The sequence below is a fragment of the Gopherus evgoodei genome, chromosome 6 (genome assembly GCF_007399415.2).
Source record: "Gopherus evgoodei ecotype Sinaloan lineage chromosome 6, rGopEvg1_v1.p, whole genome shotgun sequence".
Classification (NCBI taxonomy): Eukaryota; Metazoa; Chordata; order Testudines; family Testudinidae; genus Gopherus; species Gopherus evgoodei.
In genome coordinates, this window is record NC_044327.1 from 6,905,380 (window position 1) to 6,932,141 (window position 26,762).

At 44.7% G+C, this 26,762-nt stretch overlaps 2 protein-coding genes and 1 long non-coding RNA gene across 9 annotated transcripts in view; 1 reads left to right on the forward strand and 2 right to left on the reverse strand.

Moving 5' to 3' along the window:
• LOC115653706 (neuronal acetylcholine receptor subunit alpha-7-like) overlaps nt 1–9,646 on the forward strand; it is a 95,208-nt gene extending 85,562 nt beyond the window's left edge. Inside the window, exons 9-10 of the mRNA XM_030567272.1 lie at nt 2,290–2,399; nt 8,085–9,646. Of these exons, the coding sequence (XP_030423132.1) occupies nt 2,290–2,399; nt 8,085–8,606 (632 nt within the window). The 3' untranslated portion in view covers nt 8,607–9,646. The remainder of the gene's footprint in view (nt 1–2,289; nt 2,400–8,084) is intronic.
• LOC115653710 lies at nt 2,334–6,716 on the reverse strand. The gene is made up of 3 exons (XR_004000986.1): nt 6,389–6,716; nt 5,716–5,896; nt 2,334–2,420 (listed from the first exon to the last, which is right to left on the reverse strand). It is a non-coding gene; the product is annotated as an uncharacterized LOC115653710 (long non-coding RNA).
• Nucleotides 9,647–11,154: 1,508 nt separating the features above from the next.
• The window catches only part of DNAH6 (dynein axonemal heavy chain 6), a 220,717-nt gene continuing 205,109 nt past the window's right edge, over nt 11,155–26,762 (reverse strand). For all 7 annotated transcript variants that reach the window (XM_030566691.1, XM_030566692.1, XM_030566696.1 and 4 more), the window contains 7 exons: nt 24,630–24,759; nt 21,010–21,137; nt 19,406–19,591; nt 17,820–17,892; nt 15,770–15,921; nt 15,140–15,362; nt 11,155–13,519 (listed from right to left, as the gene is read on the reverse strand). In XM_030566691.1, the coding sequence (XP_030422551.1) occupies nt 13,416–13,519; nt 15,140–15,362; nt 15,770–15,921; nt 17,820–17,892; nt 19,406–19,591; nt 21,010–21,137; nt 24,630–24,759 (996 nt within the window). In that variant the 3' untranslated portion in view covers nt 11,155–13,415. The remainder of the gene's footprint in view (nt 13,520–15,139; nt 15,363–15,769; nt 15,922–17,819; nt 17,893–19,405; nt 19,592–21,009; nt 21,138–24,629; nt 24,760–26,762) is intronic.

Here is a 26,762-nt window from a genome sequence, read left to right on the forward strand (position 1 = left end):
CCGCCCCCCTTCTGCACAGCTGGGCAGAACCTTGGCTCCTCCCCTAGAGCTCTGGGCAATGCACACACAGGGGCGCCGAGTTATATGGGTCCATGGGGCTCAGGTTCCAGCAATATTCAGGGCCTGGGGGCCCGGCTCCACCAATGTTCGGGGCTGCATCTATCCATGGGCCCCACCTGCTTCCCCCCCCACGCCTCCCTTGAGTGTCCCCTGGCCCACATCTGCTGCCCCCACATGTCTCTCCCGGGTCCCAGAGTGTCCCTGTCTCAGAGCTGCTCTGTGCTCTGCTGGCTCCTGGCATCAACTGCCACCACAGGGTCCTAGCAGCCCCATCCCATCCCATGCCAGGGCAGGCTGACCCCGACCCTGCCCTTCTGCCTTGGACCCTTCCCTTTTCCGGCAGGACCCTCCACTAGCACAGCCCCCCCACACCCGTAGTCACCGCTCCTGCCCCAGGCCGGGCAAGGGGCAGCCCCACCCCCAGTGAGGCTACAGTGAGGGGCAGCAGCAGGGAAGGAGGTGCACATGTGATGGCAGCCTCACCCCAGCACCTAGCACAGGGAAGGCGAGGGGGCTTTCTTGGACCTGAGAGGAGCAGGTGCAGTGACAGTGGTGCGGGGTGAGTGTGCTGGCAGGGAGTGGGGAGAGAAGGGAAAGGGGGCCCCTCCCCTGGAGCTGGCTACTGCCAGCGGGGAGAGGGCTGGGGGGAGTCTTCTTCTCTGGCCCCAATCCCAGGGCAGCCTGTCTGCACCCCAAACTCCTCATCCCCAGCCCCGCCCCACCCCAGAGCCTGCATCCCCAGTCAGAGCCCTCACCCCCTCCACCCCAACCCTCTGCCTCAGCCCTGAGCCCCTCCTTCACCCTGAATCCCTCATCCCTGGCCCCACCCCACAGTCCTCACCCTCCTGCACCCCAACCCTCTGCCCTAGCCCAGAGCCCCTCCCATACCCCAAACCCCTCATCCCCAACATCCTAACCCTCTGCCCTAGCCCATAGCCCCTCTCACACCCCAAACCCCTCATCCGCAGCCCTCATCCCCCCACACCCCAACCCTCTTCCCCAGCCCAGATTCCCCTTCTGCACTATGAACCCCTCATCCCCAGCCCCACCCCACAGTCCTCACCCTCCTGCACCCCAACCCTCTGCCCTAGCCCAGAGCCCCTCCCATACCCCAAACCCCTCATTCCCAACATCCTAACCCTCTGCCCTAGCCCATAGCCCCCTCACACCCCAAACCCCTCATCCGCAGCCCTCATCCCCCACACACCCCAACCCTCTTCCCCAGCCCAGATTCCCCTTCTGCACTATGAACCCTTCATCCCCAGCCCCACCCCACAGCCCTCGCCCCCTGCACCCCAACCCTCTGCCACAGCCCTGAGCCCCCTCCCACACCCCAAACCCCTCATCCCCAGCCAGAGCCCTCATCCCCCCAACATCCTAACCCTCTGCCCTAGCCCAGAACCCCTCCCACACCCCAAACCCCTCATCCCCAGCCCTCATCCCCCCACACTCCAACTCTCTGCCCCAGCCCGGATTCCACTCCTGCACCATGAACCTCTCATCCCCAGCCCCACCCCACAACCCTCACCCCCACACTCCAACCCTCTGCCTAAGCCCCTCCCACACCCCAAACCCCTCATCACCAGTCCCACCCCAGAGCCCCCATATTTTTAGATTATTTTAAAATATATATATTGGCTTACAAGGCAGGTGTGGTAGGGCAGGACTTGGACCCGTTCTGGGCACCACCAAAAATTATACAAACCTGTCAGCCCTGTGCACATGTGCTGGCATGGCAGGGCCAGTGGGTTAGAGATTGGCACAGATTACCTCCTCCACGGACCAAGATGGGGAACTAAGGACCACATAGCATCTCAGTCACAACCTGGCCCCTACTCCTGGAACAGTGCAACTACCTGCTGTCTCTTTTCAGGGTTTTTTGCAAATCTCGCCCTTAATATCATTTTCTTATGCCAACAATTATACTGAATTTGATATAAATTCTAGAAATGTAAATCCCTTGTCCTTTGTGTACGTGCCATTACAATTGAATTGGATGGGGGGCTGGATGGGGGGGAAGCCTGCATTCAGAGGGCCCCTTTCTCTGATGATCAGTCACTAATGGAGCCCATGCCTGGCATTTCTTTGCAGGGGTCGGCCGTGTTTTCAGTCTGGAGGGGACGCTCACTCTCTCACATGGCGGTGGCACAGGACAACAATCAGGATGGCAGATTTCACCCTGTCATTTCTAATCAAACTCACCTCGTCTTTGTTATTTTTTAATTGCAGCTCAATATTTCGCTAGCATCATGGTCATTGTTGGTCTCTCGGTGGTGGTAACCGTCCTGGTTCTTCAGTTTCATCATCATGATCCACAAGCGGGGAAAATGCCCCACTGGGTAAGTGGCTTCAACATGGACCTATTCAGTAAAAGGAAAAAATGACTCTTCTTGATACTGAACTGATGGGACCACAACTTCTTGTAATCAGCTGAACAATTGTGATTGAACAAAACAGGTGTGATCTCGTCATGCTGGAAAAAAACCCACACTTGGAAAAAAAGCCCAAACCCCCAGGATCTGGGTGACCATTACAAAACACCCTGGTTATTAGGCTTCCCACTGGAGTGTGTGGCATTTACTGTTCAGCTGACGTGGGAAAGTCAGACATCAGGCAAACCAATGTTGCTCTTCTTAATGGTGCCCCCTTTGCTCTTGCCAACTCCCAGGGCATCACAGGACCCATACTGCTCTCTTCTCACTGTGCTCAGTGGTCTCCTCTAGATCCCTCATTTTGACCCTGTGACCTGCACTCCACTTCCTGTTTGTACCTCCCTGGTAGTAGATTAAGTCCTGGTGCTGTGGCCCCTCCGTCTTCTGAGGGGGCCGTGTTCCCTCACTTCGCTGGGCTCTGCCCACCACTTCCAGCTGATGAGACGGGCTGGGGCCTTTCAGGAGCAATATCCACTTCTCAGATGTTCAAGTAAAAACCCCCAAACCAAAACAAAGCACAGTTTTTCTCTCACTGTTTCTCATGGGGAGACTTTACAGAGCGCATTGTGCCTGATTAAAAAGGAAAAGAGGAAAGCAGAAGTGAAAACAAATATCCACAATTATCTATCCAGACTGGTTTTCCAAGAAGTCCATTTCTACAGCAGCCTCTGACACTTAGTTCATTGTCTCTGTCACGGTGAGAAATTACTCTGACAAAATGGAAAAATGTCCCACAATCCACTGATGTCACGTTGTGTGAGAGGCAGAATAAACAACAGATTTCATCTGCTCTAAAATACTCCAGGGTGTTGACGCATGTTTAAAACAAACAATGAAAAATCCAGTAGCTGGGCATGCTAGTAATGATTTCTTAGTGAATTGTCATGACATTTAAAATCATTGTCTTACCTGCCAGACAGCACAGCCAATGAATTCTGAATGATCTTCTTCATCCAGTTACAATGCTCTAAGGGTATGTCTACACTACCCGCCGGATCGGCGGGCAGCGATTGAGCCAGCGGGGATGGATTTATCGTGTCTAGTCTAGACATGATAAATTGACCCCCGAGCGCTCTCCCGTCGACTCCTGTACTTCGCTGCGAGAGGCGCAGGCGGAGTTGATGAGGAAGCAGCAGCGGTCGACTCACCACAGTGAAGACACCGCGGTACGTCAATCTAAGTACGTCGACTTCAGTTATGTTATTTACGTAGCTGAAGTTGTGTAACTTAGATCAATCCCTGCCCCCAGTGTAGACCAGGGCTAGGAGAGCTTTGAAGATAACCATCCCGCTCATGAATCCATGTGCTGAGAGCCCTAGTTGCACCACGGCCCTAGAGGCCCAGGTGTGACTCATGCATATTCGGCCTTAATAAGAACTTTGGCTGGCTGCCTTGTGGAATGTGCTCACCAGTCTCCAGACCCTCCTTACCCTCCAGGGGTTCTAATCACTCATAGTCCCATCAAGACACCCTCTGATCGTTCTGCTAAGTGTGAGATGAAGCTACCCAGCAAAGCTACAGCAGTTTCAGGCACTGAGGAGCCAGAGTGGATACCCTATTTTGGTCAGTGAAATGTCCTGTGTTTGGCACACTGTGAAGCTTTAGTAACTTAGCAGGCCTTATTATAAGCCTCAACTAGTGGTGCGTGAAACCAGCCTCTCAGCTGAGGCATTATCTTTATGGGGACCAGGCAACTCATGGAGAACTCTTCCGTCAATGGAAGTGATCAGACGTGGCTTCTGGTCACTCAGTTCTGAGAGTCCTGCACCCAGAGTGTGGAGAGGGAATATTTGGGCGCTGCAGGACAACACTGAATGAGGTTCTCCTTCCGGCAGATTGCTGTGTTGGAATCTCCTATCCCTGCATAGGCCTTGGGGCAATGAAGCCCCAGCCAGAGCTGATCAGAACACTCGACGTCATGAAAGTTCGGGTAGATCAGAGCTGGGACTCACACTCTGCTGCCAAGTTTCCAATAGACACAGGGCTGACCTTGCACCAGTATCTCAGGGCAACCTGCATTTATGCTTGTTCTCAGAGCACTGACACGTCCATCGCTCACTTCAGTGCAGTCACTCATTGACATAGCAGTGCTGGTTGTGATGAGGGCCCTACCTAGTTATAGGAAAGTAAATTATTTACAAGGATAGGGAACAAACAAACAAACCAACCATCTGAACCTCTTCCCATCCCCCTGAGATGACTGACCTTTTCCCAATTTATTAGAAGGGTTTTAAAAGACCTCTTTTGAATTTAAGACTGCCTGGGAATATGCCAAGGGCTGAGCTTTCAGGATACCTGCAGAAAGCCCCTCCACCCACATCTAGAGAGGCAATGCTCCTCCACCCACTGCCGGAGAAGTAAAGGAAGGATCTGTGTTTCCTTCCAGCCGTGTACTAGGAATGTGTTAGTGACTGAGGTTCCTGGGTCGGCTATTGATAAAGTGAGAGACTGGCTTGCAGATTAAAATAAAATAAAATAATAATTGGGAATATACCTATCTCCTAGAACTGGAAGGGACCTTAAAAAGTCATCAAGTCCAGCCCCCCTGCCTTCACTAGCAGGACCAATTTTTGCCCCAGATCCCTCAGTGGCCCCCTCAAGGATTGAACTCACAACAAGGGGCTTAGCAAGCCAAAGCTCAAACCACTGAACTATCCCTCCCTGCTACTGGGCACTAGTAGGGGACCCAGCAAGTTTGGGGTCTGCTCCCAGCCCTGCCACTGTTCTGTTATATGCCCTTGAGCAAGTCACTTCACCTCTCTGTTTTATCTATTTAGTTCTTTAGGGCAGGCACTGTCTCTGCCTATGTACAGCACCTAGCAAACTGAGGCCCAGAATGATTATTTGCATTGCAGTAGAGCCCACGTGAATATTGCAGAAAACATCATTTGAATGGATACGTGCCAGGCCAGGAAAGAGAGACCCACGTAAAAAGAGATGGGGTGGGAGGGACAGGGCGAGACCTAGAGCGAAAAGGCAGGAGTGCTACGGTTGTACTGAGGAGAACATCATCAGGAGGATGAGAAGACGTTTAACTCTCTGCATACAAATACAAAAGTTCTGGCCATTGTGATTCCTGGCACAATCGGCCCTGTTTTTCCTCCATGTCTGCTGCAGTCTGTGTTAAATTTTTCTTTCAGAGATAGCCCTGCAGCTTTTTTGCTCGGTAAGAATGTGAATCTATTAAGATGGGGTTATCTGCAGAGAAAAGGAAATTACTTACCTGAAACTGTTGTTCTCTGCAAGGCGAATCTCATTGGATTCCCTGCTGGTCATGCATCTTCCTCCCCACAGCATCGAGGATTCTGCATATTTTAATTCCTCTCTATTCCTCATTGTGGGATTATTTCCACCTCCTGCTTCAAAGGAATTGACAGCTGGTGAACCAGGGGCAGGCTAAGGACCTGCATAGGGGCAGCACAAAAGACACATGGCTTAATTAGCTGCAGTAGCATCACTAGCTCCCTGCTTCCTGAGCCAGTGACTAACATTCACAGTTGTGCAAGTTCCTTTCCCTTCCTGAAAGTCATGGCTCCATAGTACTCCAAAACAAACTCACAGCACTCTGACTCATAATCCTGCTACAACAGCAGCAGAATGATCACCTCAAATCTTTCCGGTATAACCCAGTCATGAAATCTATGCAAAAGGACGACTGCCATCAGCTTTCTCCTCTGAACCACAGAGACACTGGAATGTTTACAAACAAAAGGGCGCAAGAATTGCTTTGTAATGTGAAAAGTCCATTTTCTTCACTTGGCTGAACGTTTTGCTCAAACTACCCCAAAAAAGTCACATGTGGGAAGAGACCAAGCTTGGGAAAATTTCACTTTGAAAGGGGAAGTCTGAGAAAGTAACAAGCCACCGAAAAATAACCTGGAGAAGGGTGCACTCACCTCCTGGCCAGGCGCAGCGTAGCAACTCTGTCATGCACCCCTTGCTGACGGTCATTCTGGTCTCACGGTGGTCAGCCTCTTCTCACAACTTGGCTTTCCAGCCCGGCCACAATTTATTCCCACTGCCTTTGGGATAACAAAATCCAAATAATAATTCCAAGCCCTTGTCAGGTCTCTGGCTCCTGACTCTGGGCCTAGTGATCCGCACACACTCCTACAAGATAGACTGTGGTAGGAAGGAGGCAGCTAGGTGGAGTATTTCTCCTTAGCCCTTTCCTGGGTTCTTGTAATGAGCAACACCTCCCAGGGCTTCTCACTAGAGGTCGGATTCCTGCCCTGGTCTGTGTTCACAACCCACCATGTCCCTCACGTCAGAGCTCCCTGCATTGTTCCCAATCCCTCCACTCCGACTCTCTGGTTCAGTCTCTTGAGCTGGTTCTTCCCTCGTTATCTCAGGGGCCCACATGAGTCTTCTACCCTCCTAGCTCTGCCCAGCCCATCACAAACTTCTCTGATAGCTCCTGCTGCTCCACTGTCTCTTTGCCTCTACTACCAAGAGAGTTGCTGCTTTTGCAGTGCTTTCTGCCGGTAGTTTCTCTTTTCAGATGGGTTTTCAGTGACTCAGCCCTGAAGCTGAGTCACACACAATCTCTACGTGAAATGGACGGAAAACAACCCCTACTGGGGTAACACAGTCAAACAAACAGTTGGCCCCTTCCTAAGATTCTCAGGACTGTCTCTGGGCTTGTTTAAGCACTTGCCCCCTTCTTGGTTTCCAAACAAAGCTTTTTGCCTCCTTCACCCTTGGCCACTCTGTCTGTGACCAGTGGAGGGACCCAGGCCTGCCCACAGCTCCGGGTCACAACCCAGGGACCCTACGACTAGCAGCCAACTGCCGCTTCCATCACTAGCGTCTATTGTTGCATTCCCTGGGCTGCTTCCCACTCTGTCCAATCAGATTCTGGGGTCCTCGAGCTGCTCCCTGTTTAAGCAGGGTCTCTCCCAGGTCTCTTTGCCTGGAGAGTCTGTAACAGTCTCTGTCCTGTTCTCGCAGGGTTCTCTCTCACAGACCCCTTCACCTGGAGAGCTTATAACAGTCTCTGGCCATTCTTGTCAAAGCTCTCTCTCTCCTAGGCCTCTGTTCCTGGGGAGCTTCATAGTCCTACCCCTGCTTAGGCAGGGTTTCTCCCTAGTCCCTCTATCGTCTCCCAGCCTTCCACTCCTTCTGGTCGCAACCAGCAACTGCTCTGTCCAGCTGCTGCAGCTTCCTCAGCCAGCCCAGGAACAGCATCCTTCTTCCTCTGGCTCCAACCAACAACTGGGGTGTCCAGGCCCTGCAGTTCTTTTATATGAGCCTGTTAGGCTCTGACTGACTGTCTCCCTCTGCAGCTTCTCTAGGCAGCTTGGAAGACCCAGCTCTACTGCCTTTTTTCTGAGGCAGGGTGTGGTAGGACTGCAGTGCCTTCCGGAGGTCCTCAAAGGGCCTGGTACACCCCAATCACAAGCCAATATAAATTAGTGATAGTGAAATAGTTTCCCCTTACAATAGTTTATAGCTGTCCAAATGGAGATGTACATATGGCAAAATCCCTTTGTGAAATACAGATCCTGCAAAGATTTCTACGTGCATCGTTCAGTCAGTGAAAATAAGATAAAGGGCTCTACAATATTGTCATCACTTCCTCCTGTTTTTCAGGTTCGTGTTATCCTGCTGAATTGGTGTGCATGGTTTTTAAGGATGAAAAAGCCTGGAGAGAACATAAGGCCCCTCTCTTGCAAATACAACTATCCCAAGCACCGTTCAAGCATCAGTAGCATTGAGATGAATGTGTTACCCGGATACCAATCTAGCAACGGGAACGTGATCTATAGCTACCATGCCATGGAAAACCCCTGCTGCCCACAAAACAGCGACCCGGGTAGTAAGTGTGGAAAGGTCACTTGTGCCTCTACAGAAGATATTGAGCTAGTTCAAAAGAAAGCTTTGATAGATACTATCCCAGTGATTGTCAAAATCCTGGAAGAAGTTCAGTTCATTGCAATGCGCTTCAGAAAACAAGATGAAGGTGAAGAAGTTTGTAGTGAGTGGAAGTTTGCAGCAGCTGTCATAGACAGATTATGCCTGGTTGCATTTTCACTCTTTGCAATCATCTGTACGTTTACAATACTGATGTCTGCTCCAAATTTTATAGAAGCTGTTTCAAAGGATTTTGCATAAGGCTCTCCAAGAGGCACACGCAGTACAAAAAATGTCATTTCAAAATAAAAAACGTCGCCATTAACTTTGCTAAATAACATAATTTAAATCTTACATAGAACAAAGGAGCTGAAATTAGTTTTGAGAGCTGATTATCTCCAATGTTAGTGATTGCAATGACTGAATAATATAAATACTGGACCCTGTAATTTATTTCTTAGATTGTGTCTGCCTGTAATGATGTTATGATCTGTGACAAGTAGGCAAGAATTCAAATCTTTGTTACAAGTAAGCACCAGTGTATGTGTACTTTTAAGAAAGCACTAGTGAACATTTAGCTACTGTTTAAAAAGTAAAAGCTATATTGATAAGTCATTCTAACATGTTCTTTAGCATATTGTCATTTTTAATATCTTCATGTTTCAGTATCTTCAATTAGTATGGCTGTGACATGCATTTCTCATGTTTGACAGTGTATCACTCTGCACTGTTTATACTGCATTTAGCTAAACAAACTACTGGTGTTCGCTTGTACTATTGCTGTGATTATCTGAAACATTTTTCCAGTCAAGATGTTGACAGAATGTATTTTTGCTAAAATTTTACAGAAATATTTTTTTTAAATAGAGGAAATGTTGATTGTTGAGAGGGAACAGAAATGTCCGTCGGCATTCAGCAAACTGGACAGATTCTCAGTGACACTGTTGTGTTGCTACTGTCGTCCGTGTGCTTAATTTGAATATAGCTTGAATCACAACTGCCAATCTAATACCTGCTAATCCTAAACTTTAGGGAGGATTCCTGGCCCCATCAAAGTCAATGGGAGTTTTGCCTGTGACTTCAGTGGGGCCAGGATTTCGACGTTAGATGTCACAGTTCTAGTCTTCTTTGCTGGCTCTGTTGGTGTGGTCCACTTTCAAACTTGGCCAATGCGGTCTTGTTAAGGAATTATGTTGATTAAAGACAACTTATTTTTGTTTAGCTAAAGTTTAACATGGAAGACTTTTGTCTTTACTTGTAACCATGTTGCTGCTGTTAACTACTGTAATGCTTAAATATTAATAAACAATAACTCATGTCACTCAACTGGAAGATGATGGTAAAAAGGCCTCCTTATCATAGGAGTCTTCTGTCCACTGTAAAACGAACCCCTCATCAGAATAATTGCCCATCTCTTCTGGTGTGATTTTAATCTGCCAGCAGATTACAACTGGCCATCTGGCTGACAGGGGGACCCCTATCCCCAAAGTGTTTAGCAGAAGATGTGGTCTTCACACCATGAGTAAAACTTCTACCCTCTGGTGTTACAAACTCCTTGTATGTCTGCAAGGAACCTAGCACATTCTTGAGTATTTGATCAATGATAACACATTGTCTTCTCTGGCTGATTTCTATCCTGTTTTTCTCCAAAGAGGTCTTAGAGGAGTTGACAAGAGTTGTTTCCCACAATGGTGAGCCTGACCTTTTCCATCGTTGCTGCTGGAGAGCATTAGGGAGATCTTGGGCCCATTACTGAAGAAGAACTTCAATAATTCCATTCAAACAGGTAGTGGTGAGGCTGCTTGCCCAAGGAACCATCTTTTGTCCTTAAAGCTTTACTTATTCCCCTTCAGTAGATAATCAGTTGTTTTTGGAGAAGATAACTGGTAAAGTAAAGCTGAAGCAGTTCCAGTGGTTTCTGGATATTTCAGTGTCCTTGACCTCTAGCAGGCTGCTTTTGGGCGTGGTTTTAGTAGGGAAAGGTATTACTATCTGTCACGGGTTGCACCCCTTTAAGATGCCACCTGATGTGCTGGGATACCACTGAGCCTGCCTGTTCCGCCAGCCTGGGCAGCTTTTTATACCTGTCCTGCTGAGCCAGGCTATTAAGCCTCCTCTGGCACACACACAGGCAGGGCCACACCCAACTGTAGAATGACATAGACACTGAGATCAGCTCTGGGAAGACACAGCTTAAGGGACTTGCCCCAGCTCTCAGGTGCCCACCTCCCTTGGAACGCAGACCCAAAGGTATATTATGAACTCCGCCTCCTCCCTCAATGTGGAGGAAGGTATGTACAGCCTCTTCCCCACCCCCAATTATGAATTCTACAAATGGGGTTATATTATAAACAAGTTTATTAACTACAAAGGGTGAATTTTAACTAGTTAAAGAGATAGCAAACACAGCAAAGCAGATTACTAAGCAAATAAAACAAAACATGCAAGCTAAGCTTGTTTCACTAAAGAAATTGGTTACAAATAGTAATTTATCACCCTAGATATTGTTACAGGCAGATTACAGAAAGTCTTGAAAGGCAGCTGCACTGGTCTGCAGCTTGAGACCTCAGGTATTATTACTTACATGCTAGATGCCCTTCCAGTTTGGGCTCAACCTTTCTCCTCTCAGTTCAGTTATAATAATAATTGGAGATATACCTATCTCCTAGTACTGGAAGGGACCTTGAAAGGCCATTGAGTCCAGCCCCCTGCCTTCACTAGCAGGACCAATTTTTGCCCCAGATCCCTAAGCAGCCACTTCAAGGATTGAACTCACAACCCTAGGTTTGAGCAGGCCGATGCTCAAACCACTGAGCTATCCCTCCCCCAGGTCTTGCTTCTGGGTGTTTTTCAGTGTCTCTTTGGGTGGGAAGGCAGAGGCGAACCACGATGATGTGACTCCCCTGCCTTATATAGCTCTTGTGTAAGGCGGGAACCCTTTGTCTGGCATTCCAAAAGGGGAGAAGGAGTATCCAGTACCAGGTGACTCAGACCCATGTCTCTGCAGGGCTGTGGCAGCCATTGCTCGTAAGCTGTCTCCAGCATCCACAGGAACACTAAGCTCTTTTACAGACCATTGTCTCTGCTAATGGGCCATTAGCCCTGTCTGGCTTTTCCTTTGTTGTACCTGAAGGGCTAGTTGGGAGTGACACCCAAAGTAACCCATTTGAAATACAGCTACATAGTCAATATTCCTAACTTCAGATATAGAAATGATACAGGCATACACATTGGACAATCACATTCAGTGACTCATAACCTTTCCAATGCTATCTTACATGAGCTATCTGGCATAAAGTACATCTCAGTCATGTCATATCTGTATCAGGAGCATATTTTCGTAAAGACTAGGGAGTGTAATGTTACACTAACTATTGCTGATGGTTTGCTTTTGAGAAGGGACATGGGTAAAGAGTCCATGATGATTTGAGCACAAACTTTTGTTGAGTACCTTCTAAATCTTGCAGGAGTTGACAGGAAGGTCTTTTGTGGGTTCTCTCCTTATTCTTTGAGAGGTCGCAAATGGTGGCAGAGAGCATTCACTCGTCCTCTGTGCAGGCCTTTATATGTGAGGTCTGACAAAGTTGTCACCTCTCCTCCTATGTGTCTATATATCGCTGCTAGGGCAACAAGACGTTTTCCCCTGCAGTACCATAAATGTGAGGATGACAATCAGATCTACGCTGTATCATTGTTATCCCATATATTATGGTGTCTGATCTAGTATTGAAAGAGGCAGGCAAGTGGATGGGACTAAACTGGCTTAAGTTCCTCCTAGATAAATGGACATAAAGCTGCAATACCTAAAAGAACAGCTTGAAGTTATTAGTGCACCTTTCGCTGCAGGTATCTGTCCAACCTCACCAATAGTTTTTTGGTGATAGGGATCCTTTGTTCCCCTGGATTCGCATGTGACTATAGTATGTAGTGCCTTTAACATCTGTGATTGGCTAGGAAGGTTACCTCTCCCCTAGGATACACACTGCTCCATACCTTTATACTCTGAAAGCTAGATCATTACAGTAATGTGCTCTACCTGGGACTATGCTGGAGAAGCATCCAGAAGTTGCCGCTAGTGCTGATGACAGTGGTTTGACTTGTGTAAGAAGATCTATCCGCAATAACAGCAGTGCTCCATGATCTGGACTAGTTGCACTTCTAGGTGCAGTTCAAGGTGTTGATCATGACCTATACTGTATAAAGCTCCAAGTAGTCTCTGAGTCAGTTTTCTGAGAGATCCAACTGTTCCATTGTACGTTCCAGAGCTGAATTTTCTGAACGTTCCCAAGCCAGCAGCGTGAAGTTCTCAGTGCCTTTTGCTACTGCTCCTTTGGAGCCTGAGCTTGGTGAACTGCAGGACACAGTGCTAGAGCTGTTTGTCTTGTATAAGTCTTTGGCTAATTTGCAGAAATAAACTGGAATGGGGCTTGGCATTAGTGACCAGTGGGCCCTGCTACTGAGACTAAGTTGAAAGGCTTATAGTTGATAATTGTAATGGACTCTTTTAATCTTGTGAGGTACCCGTTGCTTCAGCGACAGAGATGGAGTATTTCTAAAATGGTTAGATACCCATTTCTTTCTGCAGCTTTTATGGCTAAAATGTAGCAGGCAGGACAGTGAATGACCTTTAGAATCAGTCACTCAAGGACTCAATATTTTTGCTTAAAGCCTTTTGTCATCATAAGCTATCTCCAGAGACAGAAAATAAGGCATAAAAGCTGAAAGTAAAGCACAGCAGTCATAGTAGCCTTAGCTCCCAATGCAAAGCATGTTTCTTTACATGAAACATGCAGATACTGTGGAAGAGTATTTTAACTGGAGCAGTGGTGCATAAATCTTAGAGGCAGTAAGAGGATAAGAACTAGCCTAAAAATAACAATGGAAAATGAATATCAGGCAACATTTTATTTTATAAAATCTAATACAAATGAAAAACTAAATTATAGATTAGTAGTCAGTATTATTATACTGTCAGGAGTCTAGGATTGTGATAATGCTAAAACCATTCTGCTGGTATACATCGTGAATGTGATTTACACATACTCCTGCTGGATTGTAACGGCACCCTGCTCATTCATTCAGCTGGCAGAGCAAGGCCGATCCTTTCGATATCCAGTAGTCACTTGGTCTTTTGGAGGGTAATAAGACCGTTACCACAAAATTGGTAGAATGACCTAGTTAAAAAAGCAAAGAGAAAAAACTGTTACCATTTACTTAAGCAATGCAAATCAATATGTCAATGCCACATTATGGCAGAGAATTTAATGCCCCCAACCAGCACATTCAGAACCAAGGTTGCTACAACATCCCATGCCTATTGCATTACAATACATCTTTCATCAGATATCAGTGTGCAGTGTCACATACTATCAGGCAAAGTATGATATAATTTCACAAGCAAACTAATTACTTTCAAAATTGCTAAATGCCAACATGTTACTTACCTATAATATCATTTACAAAACCTAAGCACTTAAAAACAAATAAATGAATAGTCAAGGGCATTAGAAATCTTACTCTATCTATGTAATAAGCAAGTACTCTGGGCCAGATTCTGATATCCTTACTCATGCTGAGTAGCACCTACTCCACAAGTGGTCCCACTGATTTCAGGTAAGGTGCTATTCAATGTAAGCAAATCAGAATCTGTCCCATTCGTTTCCTCAAATATAAAGAAATGTTGATTTCATCAAAACACAACAACCTCAACATGGCCCTATGGATTGCTGTGGTTTTTAAGTATTATTTTTGTTATCTTAATTGCAGTATCTACATACATTTGAAGGAATTTACTCCACTAATTTTATCAGGACTTAAGTAGTCTCCATTCAAAATGTGAGAGTTTTGTCTTTCAGAAACAGATATGGTTATGAGGAGAACTTGTGGCACCTTAGAGACTAACAAATTTATTTGGGCATATTTACAGAAATCACTATATTTGCTATTGTGAATACCTAGTATTTAAAAAAAAAATCCCTAACACAATTTTATTTAGTTAGCTAAAGAAACTCACAGGTTTTTAAGAGTGACCATTGTAATAAAATCAGACTATACATGGAAGACACAAACAATGCGAAGGAAAATCAGGCAATGTTTCTAAGGGGAAACCGTGAAAGAACTGCACATGCAGGGAAAGGAGCTGTCGGTGGTTGTGGTTTCCAGAAGGCACACTTATTTCACATGACCTCTGTACCTCCTGATATTACTAAATTATTTTAGCTGACTAGTCAGCTTCTGAATCTCACATCTGAAGCTGAAACCTAGCAGTGTGGAGCTAATAAAATCTACTTGTATTTGGAGAAAGTTATTTTTTCTGCAGAGTTATACTATTGCATTAATAACTCCAGATTGCAACAGCTTTATCAAAAAGTATTATTTATTTAGAACAAAAGCATATCAGACAAAACAGAGATGAAGACAATAAACAGTCCACATGCTTGCTTGTCTTTCTCTAAGGCTTAATCTGAGAGCATTCCCTTGGAGCCAGGAAAGCCTCAATTGCTCTCAGCCATTCCCGCAGGACCCATGTCTCTCTTCCTTCTCAGTCCTCTTAGATTATTACACAGCAAGTAAATAACATACGGAGAAAGGTGGAATTGTTTTGACGAAGAGGCCACAGGCCAAATTTGAGCTCTTATTGCAAACTTGGGAAAAATTCCTTTTTTAATGACTTATAGGCATGACTTTCATTTAAAAGTTCAGACCAAGTTAATGTCTGAGTACTCCCCATTCAGAATCTCCACATTATATACTTCTGATTTTGATAAGAATTATGATTTTAAAGGAACAGTTACCTGTGGTGGAGAGTGTCCCAGCTCTGGCTCCAGTTTTATAAAGTGGTGACTGATACAAAGATGGATTTGGTTCATAATTTCGAAGGGGCTCAAAATGCACCACTGGCAACATTGGATTCATTTGTCTAGGTAAGGCATCTTCTATAACCATCTCTTCATCATCCCAACGACTGGCATCCATGAACATCCCATGTACCAACACACCATCTTCTGGAGAGGGTAACTGAAATAAACAGCAGGTGATAAGAAAGAAACATCTCCCAAATTTATGAACAAACGAAAATGAACTGAATGATCAAAGTTGAATGACACGTTCACATCACCACAGGAAGTACTAGATTCCTTGAGGAAGAGGACAGGACACATACTTAGAAAACTCTACCACTACAGCTGCCTGAAAATTATCTAATTTTCAAATTTTGGATGAATTTTTTTTAGACAAATTTTCAACATTTTTCAACCTGCTCTAAGGAAAACACAACATAAAGTCCTGACGTTCAAAGTTTTGTGTGTTATTGAACAGTAGTATTAATCTCAGTTTATGCAGAGTCAATGTCAATTTTTGCTCAAAAGAGACAATATGAAGGATTTTTATTTTTACTTCAATATTGATAATAAACTCCAAAATACCTGCATATCCATAGGTAATTCTTGTCCAAATTGGCACACTTTTAATGCTTCTGTAACTTGTGCTTGATCTCGATAAACAGGGATGACATTATAGCTGAAACTAAGCTCATCTATTGGTAAGTTATATTTCCGAGCATGATTTTGAAGAGTGCCTGGCAAATAGAGAAAAAAGTATTTTTTAAATAAAATTGGGAGGGGGTCAGTTGCAGTGTACAGTCAAGAAAGCTCACTTGACCTACTGTAAAGGGACCAAGACATTTCATCCATGCAGCAGAGCTGCCTGCATGTTTATCCCTGAGAACAGAAATGCTGAAAGCTGCCACCTTGCTCTCCATTAGAGATGACTGGGAATTTTCCATCAAAATCACTGTTTGGTGGAAAATCCAGTTTCTGCAAAACTGAAATTTTCTATAGGAATATTTTCATTTTGCTGAAACTTTTCAAATTTCCATTTGGAAAATCTAAACAAATGATGTCATTTTGGGTCAATTCAGCCTGAATCTAAATATTTTTGGTTTGTTGAATTGACCTGAAATGTTTTGAGTCAGTTCAAGATTAAACTGCATTTCCCTATCACGCCACATCCCCTCATGAGGTTGTAGTTTTGGGTGCCTGATGCCACCCCATTCTCTCCGATTGGCCAGGTTCCTTTGCCAGACTACATCTCCCATGTGGTAATGTGAACTCTCCTCCAACCAAACTGTGGGGTACATCATGGGAATCACATGACTGTAGTGCATCACGGAAGCTGTCGTCTGGCCAGGAAGCCCAGCCTACAGGGGAAAAAGAGGATACTAAGCACTATAGTAAATGTGACAGCATAAGGAGATATAGTTTAATGTTGAACTGATCCAAGGCCAAATGTTTTGAACACGCAAGAAATCAAAATGAAACATTTGCATTTGAGAGTGTTGGAATGTCTTGCCATAAAGGCATAGAATTTTTTTGGAACATCTTGTTCTGTGACAATGATATTTTAACTTTTCATCCTGGTCTGTGATGAAAACAAATGTTGAAACATCTGAATTTCCCCTGGGATGAAAATTCCAATTTTCACTTGGCCGTACTCTGCACTCAAACTGGAAAACTGCAAGCTAACAGAACACTCCCTTAGCTATGACTAGTGCATGAAAAATGTTGGAAACATACAAACTTGCACACAGACACATGGAACCCTGTATCTTAGTGACAGACAAGTGGGAGTTTTATAATCTAAGTATTGCAATTATTAACTCTGCTCTGCAATCAAGGAAGCAGAGTTTTCAGTAATAACCATTTATAGTGTGTAACAACAATCTGGATGCTTTCTCTGCCTACTTGAAAACAGTCTGTCTAAAACAAATCAAACTGTGTTCATTTACATGTACTTTCCTTCTTTACTTGTATTCTGACGAAATGCTAGTTTTTCAGCTTTCTGGGATTTGGCTGGAGACAGGGCTGTGAAACCACTCTCTTTCGGGGGGTGGGGAGGAAGAATCAGGTTGAGTGATGCTGTCTCCAATCTTTGGTTTCTGCTTCAGTGAAGGGAGAATTAGCAAAGGCTTTCCTCCTATAAAGACTCTTCTTGCAGGGCTAAGGCTTGGAAAGACCCTCCCCTCCAGTTTCTCTGTATAGGTGTAAAAGCAAAAGGACAGAGCCAGAAAGGGCTGCACACTCTTCTGCTTCTATTTCTCATACAAAGGCTCCACTTGCCTTTAGTGAGAGTTACCGGGCTGTAGGAAATTCTCTCTATTTCTCTTCTTCTTTGGTGGGATGGGGCAAAACAGGACACTCTGCATGTCTCACTAGGGAAGGTGTACCACAAGGACTGACAATCCTGATTAGAGCTCAGCAGATGGCAGCCAAATAGAGCTAGCGTTTGCTCAAAATCCAGGCCATTTTCAGTTATGTGCAAAGAAGGAGCCCCGAAAGTCCTGGAAAGCATATGCAGGGCTTCACAGCACCCATGGACCTGGCAACTTTGTGTCCCAGAACATTTTGTTTTGTAGAGCAGGCAATAGGAAAAACAAGCTTTTACACATGTACATTACTTTTAATTGACTTTTTTTACCTGTCAGAAAACCTTGTGGAAAAAAGAAACCAGAGATCCAGAACGACTTCGGTTGACCCCTTCTGAGCCACGACTAAAACCAGAACATTTTAGTGGATGTTATTTATGAAGCTTCACATGTCCTATTTTACTGCATATTCTCATTAAATTAAGGGCCAAACTCAACTTGCTGTAAGTTGGCACAACCTCATTGACTTCAACTGCACCCACATACAGCAGAGCTGAGTTTGGTCCCAAGATCAGAACCCCACTCCACAATATTCAAACCATGTACGGTTGATTTTATACTTCATGATGGTACAGGAAAAAAAATCTTATATAACAGCCATGTCCATTTTACTTTACACTTATAAAGTATGCATGCTACAGCTGGCTCCTACAGTAGTTAAACTGCCTTAAGAAATAAATAATGTATCATAGTATTTGTACTGTTTCTTAGATAGTCCCTGTGGCAAACACAGAGGAATGCAGGGAAACGCTGAGTTAACCACGTCTGTTTATCTAGGGCAAAATGGCAAGGTTTTAACAGTGACCAATGTATCTCCATAACAGGTTGCCCTAAGTCCCCTGATCCTAACACCTCTCGACTTTGCAGTCGAATCAGAGATAAATCTAAGCCATGAAATTTGGATCCAGATCTCAAAGCTCCCAAAGTAGTAATTACAGGCTGCCAGGCTGCCATACAGAACATGGCCAATAGGCATGTTACATCTTACTTGGCACAGGCACGCTACAAGGAGCATGGTGAAAACTGAAGTGGAAAAAGTGATATTTCCACATTAATGGCAGGGAGGAGCACATCTCAAAAGGAAAAACTCCAGAGGTTAGGTCTGCAAAGCAATTATAATCTCAAACACTTGTCCAATTCCTAGCCAGACCTTTTGAAGATCCATCATGTAATCCTCCCATGGCCCACTGATCACTTCTGAAGAGACTTTGAAAATGGGATTTTGAAGGTGGAAAGAGTTGTGGGAAGGGAAAGCTAAGGGCTGTGAGGGAGCCTACAGGCACTGCAATGCCTGCAGTACCAGGAGTCCATGCAATAAGCTTATGGTGGAGATCGGGAAACCGTTAATAAATATCAGTACAAGTCTTACTGAAGGGGAAGGAGAAAGGAAAATCTACCATGACTAGCATGGCTACCAGTCCCAGATAGGGCATGATCTCACCCACCCTGGCACACAGGAAAATGCTGAGATAGCTGAGTTGTGGGGAGTGCAAGTGGCTCCTTTTTAAGAGAGTACAAGAGCAGCTCTCCAGGGCACTCCGCCCAGTGGTCCCGATGGCATTATGCCTTTCTTATGAAGCACAATGGCATTTGTGACTGAAGGCAGAATGAAACCATGTCTCCAGAAATAGATAAGACCAGTATTTGGATCTGGGTTACCTCTTGCTGTTTATCCAGGATTTCTGAGAGCACTACAAGTTGTACAGGTTTCATTTTAAAATTCTGGTGAGAGGATTAGGTGGGAAGTTTGGGTACGGTGGTTTTGGGCCAAGCTCCTCTTTCAAGCTTCTGCAATGACCAAATTCAGTCCTTGAGCAAGGACCTAGCACATCACCTCATCATAAGGCAATTTACTTACATCTACAAAGGTTGTCCTTAGTACAAGGTCTTTTACCCATCCTCCTAATGGCTTCAGAGAAGGGTATGCTGCATTGGCCCAGAGTGTGGGAACTTGGTTGTTAAGAAAACTGTTGTATACTTTCTCCATCTCTTCCGACATCACCACAAAACCAGCAATGGCTTTGTTGAGGGTTTCTAAAGACCTCTGAAAAACAAAAATGTTATAATGCACTAAACCATAAATACCTTTACTGAAGCTGCATTTTTGCACGGCTGTTATGGGAATTGTGGATCCCATAAACTTTATCTAAAATAAACACTCATGGCTTTTAAATGCAGATGTGTAGATGCGCTAACAACATTTGAACTAATTTCACAGAACACTGAGAACTGCCAAGTTAAAATCTGGGAAGCTAAGTGCTGATCATGACCACTTCCTGCAGAGCCATGACCACTCTCACGTCCCAGTCAGAGTTGGCCAATGAGAGAACAAGAAGTCTCCTCACTGGATATAGTGGCCTGTCACAAGGCCCCTGTGGGTGGATCTCAGATTCTGTGTTTTCTCTGGGATTAGGGAAAGTCACTGAGTTTACAGAACTGTCAGAGGCAGGAAAGCAGTGCAGAAGAAGAGACAGTATCTCTTTCCTCTACCCACCTTCCTGGACTCTGGCTTCTGAGGAATGGAAGCAACAGGCACTAGCGACGGTTATTTTAACTGGATGGAATGTGTTTAAATAATTTTAGATAGGTTTTTACTGCAAAAATAAAGGATATTTTGATCAAATTAATGTATACAGTGACTTTTGGCACTGTACGCCTCCCTCCCCACATAATCAGATTGTGGATTTTCATTTGATTTACAGTCACAAACCACTAGCCTGAACCTTTTATTTTCCTTGTACTCTGGTAAAAGGTTTTTCCACCCAACATTAGTACTGTTTAAAGAATATTCTCTTCTACAACATTTTGACAGCAAGAGTAAGAATAATGCCTTGCACTCATAACAATCTGTGCCGCCCTTCTTAGGTAAGGAGTTTAAATAATTTCTCCAGTGCTAATGATGAAATCCACCTAGCAAAACTACCAAGTGGACAAGTATGCAATGGTTACAAACATTTAAACAGGTGATCCCACACCATAACAGAAACAGCTATTTAGGGCTAGATTATTTGTTATATACACCTTGGTCCCGCCTCATTGCTGCCTGTGGCACATAACAGCCTAGTCTCCTGTGGGCTGACATACTTTGGTCTCATTTCAGTTGTTGGTGGCCTGTGATATGCAGGAGGTCAGCCGTGAGGAGCTTAGTGGACCCTTCTGGCCTTACTCTATACACAGCCACATCCAGTCACTTTCACTAGGGAGGACGGGAGTAATTTACTACTCCTCTTTAAGGGGTGTAGCATACTCATCCCCTTGCAGCCAGCTCCCTCACCTGCCGTGGGAGGAACATCTCAGTAAGAGCCCCTGCAGGAGTTGTGATTGTGGGTAACCCTTAGATGCACTGCACCACGAAGGGGAGCCGTTACACCCCCACAGAGCACAGGGCAGGGGTATAAGCTAGTGACAGAGCTTCCGGTAATACTGCCACCCAATGTAAAATGATTCAATTGAGTGTCGTACTCTTAACAAGTCGAGCAGATTGTTGAACCGATCCACTTCTTGTCCAAGTACAGTAGTTAAAGAGTCCACCCGTCCTTTGTCATCCTTGACAAAAAGGCTTTCTGAAGCAGAGTCTATATCCAGTTTTCCTGCAATAGAAGCCCTTGTTTATCACTCAGAAAGATCTGGTGTCACTACTGCGAGGGAAGGAGGAGAGGAACAATGTTATCTCTTGATCGGGAAAACGGCCCAGTTTCCTTCCTGATGAGCTGTCTCCAAGTTCACCTCTGCTGGGGAGCTCCTCAGGGACTGGCGGGAAATAACCCCCCTGCTTGCTCCAATCCAGTTGTTTGAAGTAGCTTTTTACAGCAGCCTCAGGTCTGGAGTACCTCCACCATGCCCACCTGCCCTCATACAGGGGAGAATGAGTGATGAATAAGGCCACAGTTTTGTTATGGAGGGTTGCGAAAGGACACAGAATCTGTGACTTCAGCCCTCGGCGGGGAGCAGCAGGGTATCCCCTCTGCCTGCAGCAGCAGGGAGCTGCAGGGTACCTCTGCTGCCAATGGCAGGGGGGCCCCGGCAGCTCCCTGCCCTCCACAGCAGTGCAGGGGAACCCCGGAGCTCCCTGCCCTCCGCGCGGGGAGACAAACCCAGCAGCTCCCTGCCCTCCGCAGCAGTGCAGAGGAATCCTGGAAGCTCCCTGCCACTGACGTGGAAGGGTGGGGGGACCCCTGCAGCTCCCAGTCATCCGGTGGACAGGAGGACCACCGCTGCTCCCTGCCACCACAGAGGGCAGGGGATCCCCACAGCAGCTGGCTGCCATGAGGGGCAGAGGAATCTCCATACCTCCCCACTGCGGGGTGATGGCAGGGGGAGTCCCCACAGCACTCCCCGCCGCTGGTGAGGGGAAGTGGGACCCTGGAGCTGTGAGCCTCCACAGGTGGTGGGGGCCCCAAAGCTCCCAGTCACCCCCACAACCCGCCCAGTCTCATCCATCTTTATCATAGTATTTTAATAAAAGTCATGCACAGTCACCGGCTTTCGTTAATTTTTCTTTATTGCCCATGACCTGTCCATGGACTTTTACTAGAAAAAATATCCATGACAAAATCTTAGCCTTAGCGATGAATCACTGAGTCATGCACCCACCAGTCCCATCCCCTTCTGAATCCCTGCTGGGTAATGATGTTCAGGAAGCTCTGTGGTAGCGCGAGGATCTGTGCCCCACAGGCATCCAACATCTTCCATGGGCACAGAGGCAGCAGGACCACTCGCGAGCTAGTGCCCTCACAGGAGGGGCAAGATTTGTCCCTAACAATTTACATGTTTGGACAAGAAAGCCCAGAGACTCACAGGTACAAATCAGCTTGAACCGAAGTCAATGGAGCAGTGCCAATTTACCCCAATGAAGATCTGGCCTCTTGTTGTTAGATTAAATTTGATTCTTCTCATGGTGCTGCTGTTTAACATGCAGCAAAGAATCCTGTGGCACCTTATAGACTAACAGATGTTTTGGAGCATGAGCTTTCGTAGGTGAATACCCACTTCGTCAGACATGCATCTGACAAAGTGGGTATTCACCCACGAAAGCTCAGACTCCAAAACGTCTGTTAGTCTATAAGGGGCCACAGGATTCTTTGCTGCTTTTACAGATCAAGACTAACACGGCTACCCCTCTGATACTGTTTAACATGCAGCACTGCGAGCATGAAAACAGTTCACCAAATATAGAGTCTACAAACAACTTTTTCCCATGAAAATAAAACGTACATATTACTGAGAAAGATTTCCAAAATACATGTTTGAAAACCTAGACGTTCCACCTCTCTCCACAGAGAAACCATTAAACCATTTGACATTAAAAACATATTCTTAAAATGGGAACAAATTAAATATCTTCACAATGATTACAGAGCAGAGAATTTCAGTGACATTTTGCTAGCTGGGGCAAGAGTTTAGGAAAAAACCACCACATGCAGATAATTGCACCTGACGTGTTTGCATATTAATAGCACAATGGTGCATAATTTTAAAAAATTGTAATTATTGTGAAAGGACTGAACAGTCACAACTGTTTAGAAAATCTTATGTTCTGACAAACTAATTGGTATGACAGGATATCATAGCAACAGGATTCATCCTTTGTTCCCCAAGGGAATCTTCATTGTTTTCTGGTGAACAGCTTTAATGACTTATTCCCCCAGGTGTTAGGCGCATTATTTTACGGAAGGATCTCTTAACACTGCATTCATATGCAATAGCTAAATCTCACAACATAATTTATGCCCTAACACTGCAATCAGAACCACATGGATGGACCCTTCTGCAGGCCTGGAATCCCACTGAAGTCAATGAGGTTCTGTGTGTGCATACGGGCCTGCCAGCATGGAATCCCACTGAAGTCAATGGGGTTGTGTGTGTGCATAAGGGCCTGCCAGCATGGAATCCCACTGACTTGCGCAGGATTTTTGGTGAGGGTAAATGATGAGGTTTGTCAGGTTTGATTGCAGGACTGGGGCTTTTAGTTGCACATCTTAAAACTTCCTGTCCCAATGTGCAGAGGCTCCCCTTTGTTAGCAGGGAGTTAGCGCCAGTTAAGCTTGTCCCTCTTCTTGAATAGATGCTGGAGGGAAGATATTTAAGAGTAGCTGCTTAGAAGATGGAAAAGGGAGAAGGCCTTTGGGAAGGCAGGTCCCCACAGCCAGGCCATACAGCACTGGGTTTAGCCCTAAGCTGAGAATATTTTCTATTTCTCTTCTCATTTATAGGCTGCCCTCTCAATCACATGAATAAACATTAAGGAAGAGATCTTTTTGACTAAACCACATAAGCGTGTGCTTACTTTAAAGCACGTACTTAAATTCCATTGACTTTTACAGGATTTAAGCACCTGAATCACCACCCTTCTCTGGGGATGTCTTCCTCACTGTGTCTATAGACCACACACAACTAGTAGGATATGCCAGACTGGTTCAGACCACTGGTCTATCTCATCTGCTCTGTTCTAATCAAATATCCTGTCTCCAATAATGGCCAGAATCAGATGCCTTAAAGGAAGGCATAAACCATTATCATTGGGCAATAACATAGCTATGACAACGGTGTAGTCTTAACCCCACACAGCTGTTGATTGTTTTACATTCTGAAGCATAAAAGTTGTTATCCTCTATAAATGTATATTCTAGCCAGTGTAAATCTGGATATTTTGATTATCCATCTAAAATGTTTTGAATTCTAGTATTTTTCTGTCTCAGTAACATTTTGGGGCATGATTTTCAAAGGCACAAATGATTGCTAGATGCCCAACCGTGCCTTGTCCCTGTGAAAATCTCCCCCTGTATGAAACAAGTGCTATAGGTTCATTATGAATTGTTGTTTTTTTCCCCCTTTATCATTTAAGTACGGTATATTTTTGATCCATTTTAACAAGTTCTATCTACATGTAGTTACGTGTATGTTTATTGTTTCAGTGTGGAGATACATTCACGTCTGATACTACCATATACCTCCAGTGATAAGTTTTCCTATATAAGGAATTATGCAAAAGGTTCTTCATCAATAAACAAACATATTTTCCCCAAATACCATTATATATATGCAGTAATGTTGGCTAAAACCCATTAACAACACTATCCTACCAGACAGTTTTGTCAAGATAGTGCTAGCAAGTTCTTGAACAATTTCATCATTGCTTTTTCCTGATCCTTGGGCAGTTGATCTTGGCTGAATCTCAAGTATTGTTGTGATTAAAGTGCTAGTCTCTTTACGCTGCAAAGAGAAAAAGAAAAAAGCTGTGACCCTTTAAAAATCTGCCATCACATGTTATTACTTAAATAATTTTAATCTCGCTCTCTTTTTTTTAGGTGTTTATATTCAGAACCAGTTACTTCCAAGGAAAATTTTATAATTTGTTCATGATATTTTCATTCTTGAATTTACTTGAAGTCTGTAAATAGGACTTTGCTCTGTTTTTAGGTGGCTTTTTTGATGAGCTATTGTTACCATAAGAAATAAGTCCCCATGATCACTGAGTGTGTTATTTTGTGTGAAAAAAAAGCCAGAAAACATGGGCATCATTTTTTCTCAACCGCTATCTCTTATAAAATGCATCCATTCCATGGCACTGAATTCCAGACCTTTGATGCTGCTTGAATTCAGTATAAACATTTAAAATTAGATTAAAAAAGATTTGTTTTTATTTTCCCCACTGACCCATCTAAAAGTAACAATAATTTTTACTGCTTTCTACAGAAAGAAGTGTGAAATGAGCATTTTTTCTCAGTACGTTTCTAACTTAGTTCATTAAACTTACTGCAGTATATACTGAATGAGACTATAAAATTAAGGGAAGTTGAGTTAAAATTTTAATGTTTTTAATTATCTTAGTACTGGAAGTTATAAAATCCCTGCTTCAAATCCCTAGGATCAAAGTTTATTAAATAATGTGTAGTTTATCTTCTGGTTTTTTAGATGGTATGACAATCTTTTGCTTTTATGGTGCTGTGCCATAAGCTTATTGTGACATTCGTCTAGTGTTTAGAATTAATATTATACTACAAGCAAAAGTGGATGTTTTCTAATTCAGTGCTTATGACAGACAAAAGATACTGCTTTTCAGTGATGTATTGTGTACGGAAGAGAGCGTGTGTTGTTGAGATTTTCAAAGCAATCTAGGGCAATGGTTCTCAAAGCTGGTCTGCTGCTTGTTCAGGGAAAGCCCCTGGTGGGCTGGGCCAGTTTATTTACTTGCCGCGTCCACAGATCCGGCCGATCGCAGCTCCCAGTGGCCGCGATTTGCCGCTCCAGGCCAATGGGGGCTGCGGGAAGCAGCACGGGCTGAGGGATGCGCTGGCCGCCCTTCCCACAGCCCCCATTGGCCTGGAGCAGTGAACTATGGCCAGTGGGAGCCGCGATCGGCCCAACCTGCAGATGCAGCAGATAAACAAACTGGCCCGGGCCACCAGGGTCTTTCCCTGAACAAGCGGAAGACTGGCTTTGAGAACCAGTGGTCTAGGGGACTTAGACACTTAACTTCCACTAAATTAATGAAAGATCATTATGTTATAGAAGCACCTTGGAGTTACCCATCAAGATCAAAGCCCTATTGTTCAGCACCTAGCACATGCACCTCACAAGAGACAGTTTTTCTCCTGGAGAGCTCTCAAATGAAATAGATATTTCTAAGGATGGGAGAAAGGAAGTATCACTATCCCCATTTTATAGATAGGGAACAAAGACACACAGAGATTAAGTGACTTGTCTAAGGCCACCAATTCTTTGGTGGAGCCAGAAACTGTACCCAGATCACTTGAGTCTCACCCATCTGTGTCTAAATCCCCTAGTCTGCTTTCAAAATCTCAACCACATGAGCCAACTATTTTTAATGAGTGTTTGTATGTGTGTAATGCTGTTTTTCTAGACTACTATGAGGGTGGATTTAAGGATTCTGGAAGATTGTTTGTGTTCTGAACAGGTTGTCAGTATTCCTTCACATATCTCATCAGTCTAATCCAGAATTATAATGCCCCATAAGAAGAGGCTGATTTGTGTAAAACTAAGGATAGAATCAATGTTAATAAACAACTGTCCAGCATAAATCACGGTGCACTTCATGAAAACACAGCTTGACCAGAAACAGGTTAAAGAAAACACTTGGGAGTTACATATGGGAAAAAATAAATCTAATGAGTAGAGGTGGATTCCCTAGCAATTATTGCTTGTTATTTCTGCTTAACAAACTATAATTATTAAATCAAATTCTCCCTTTAAGC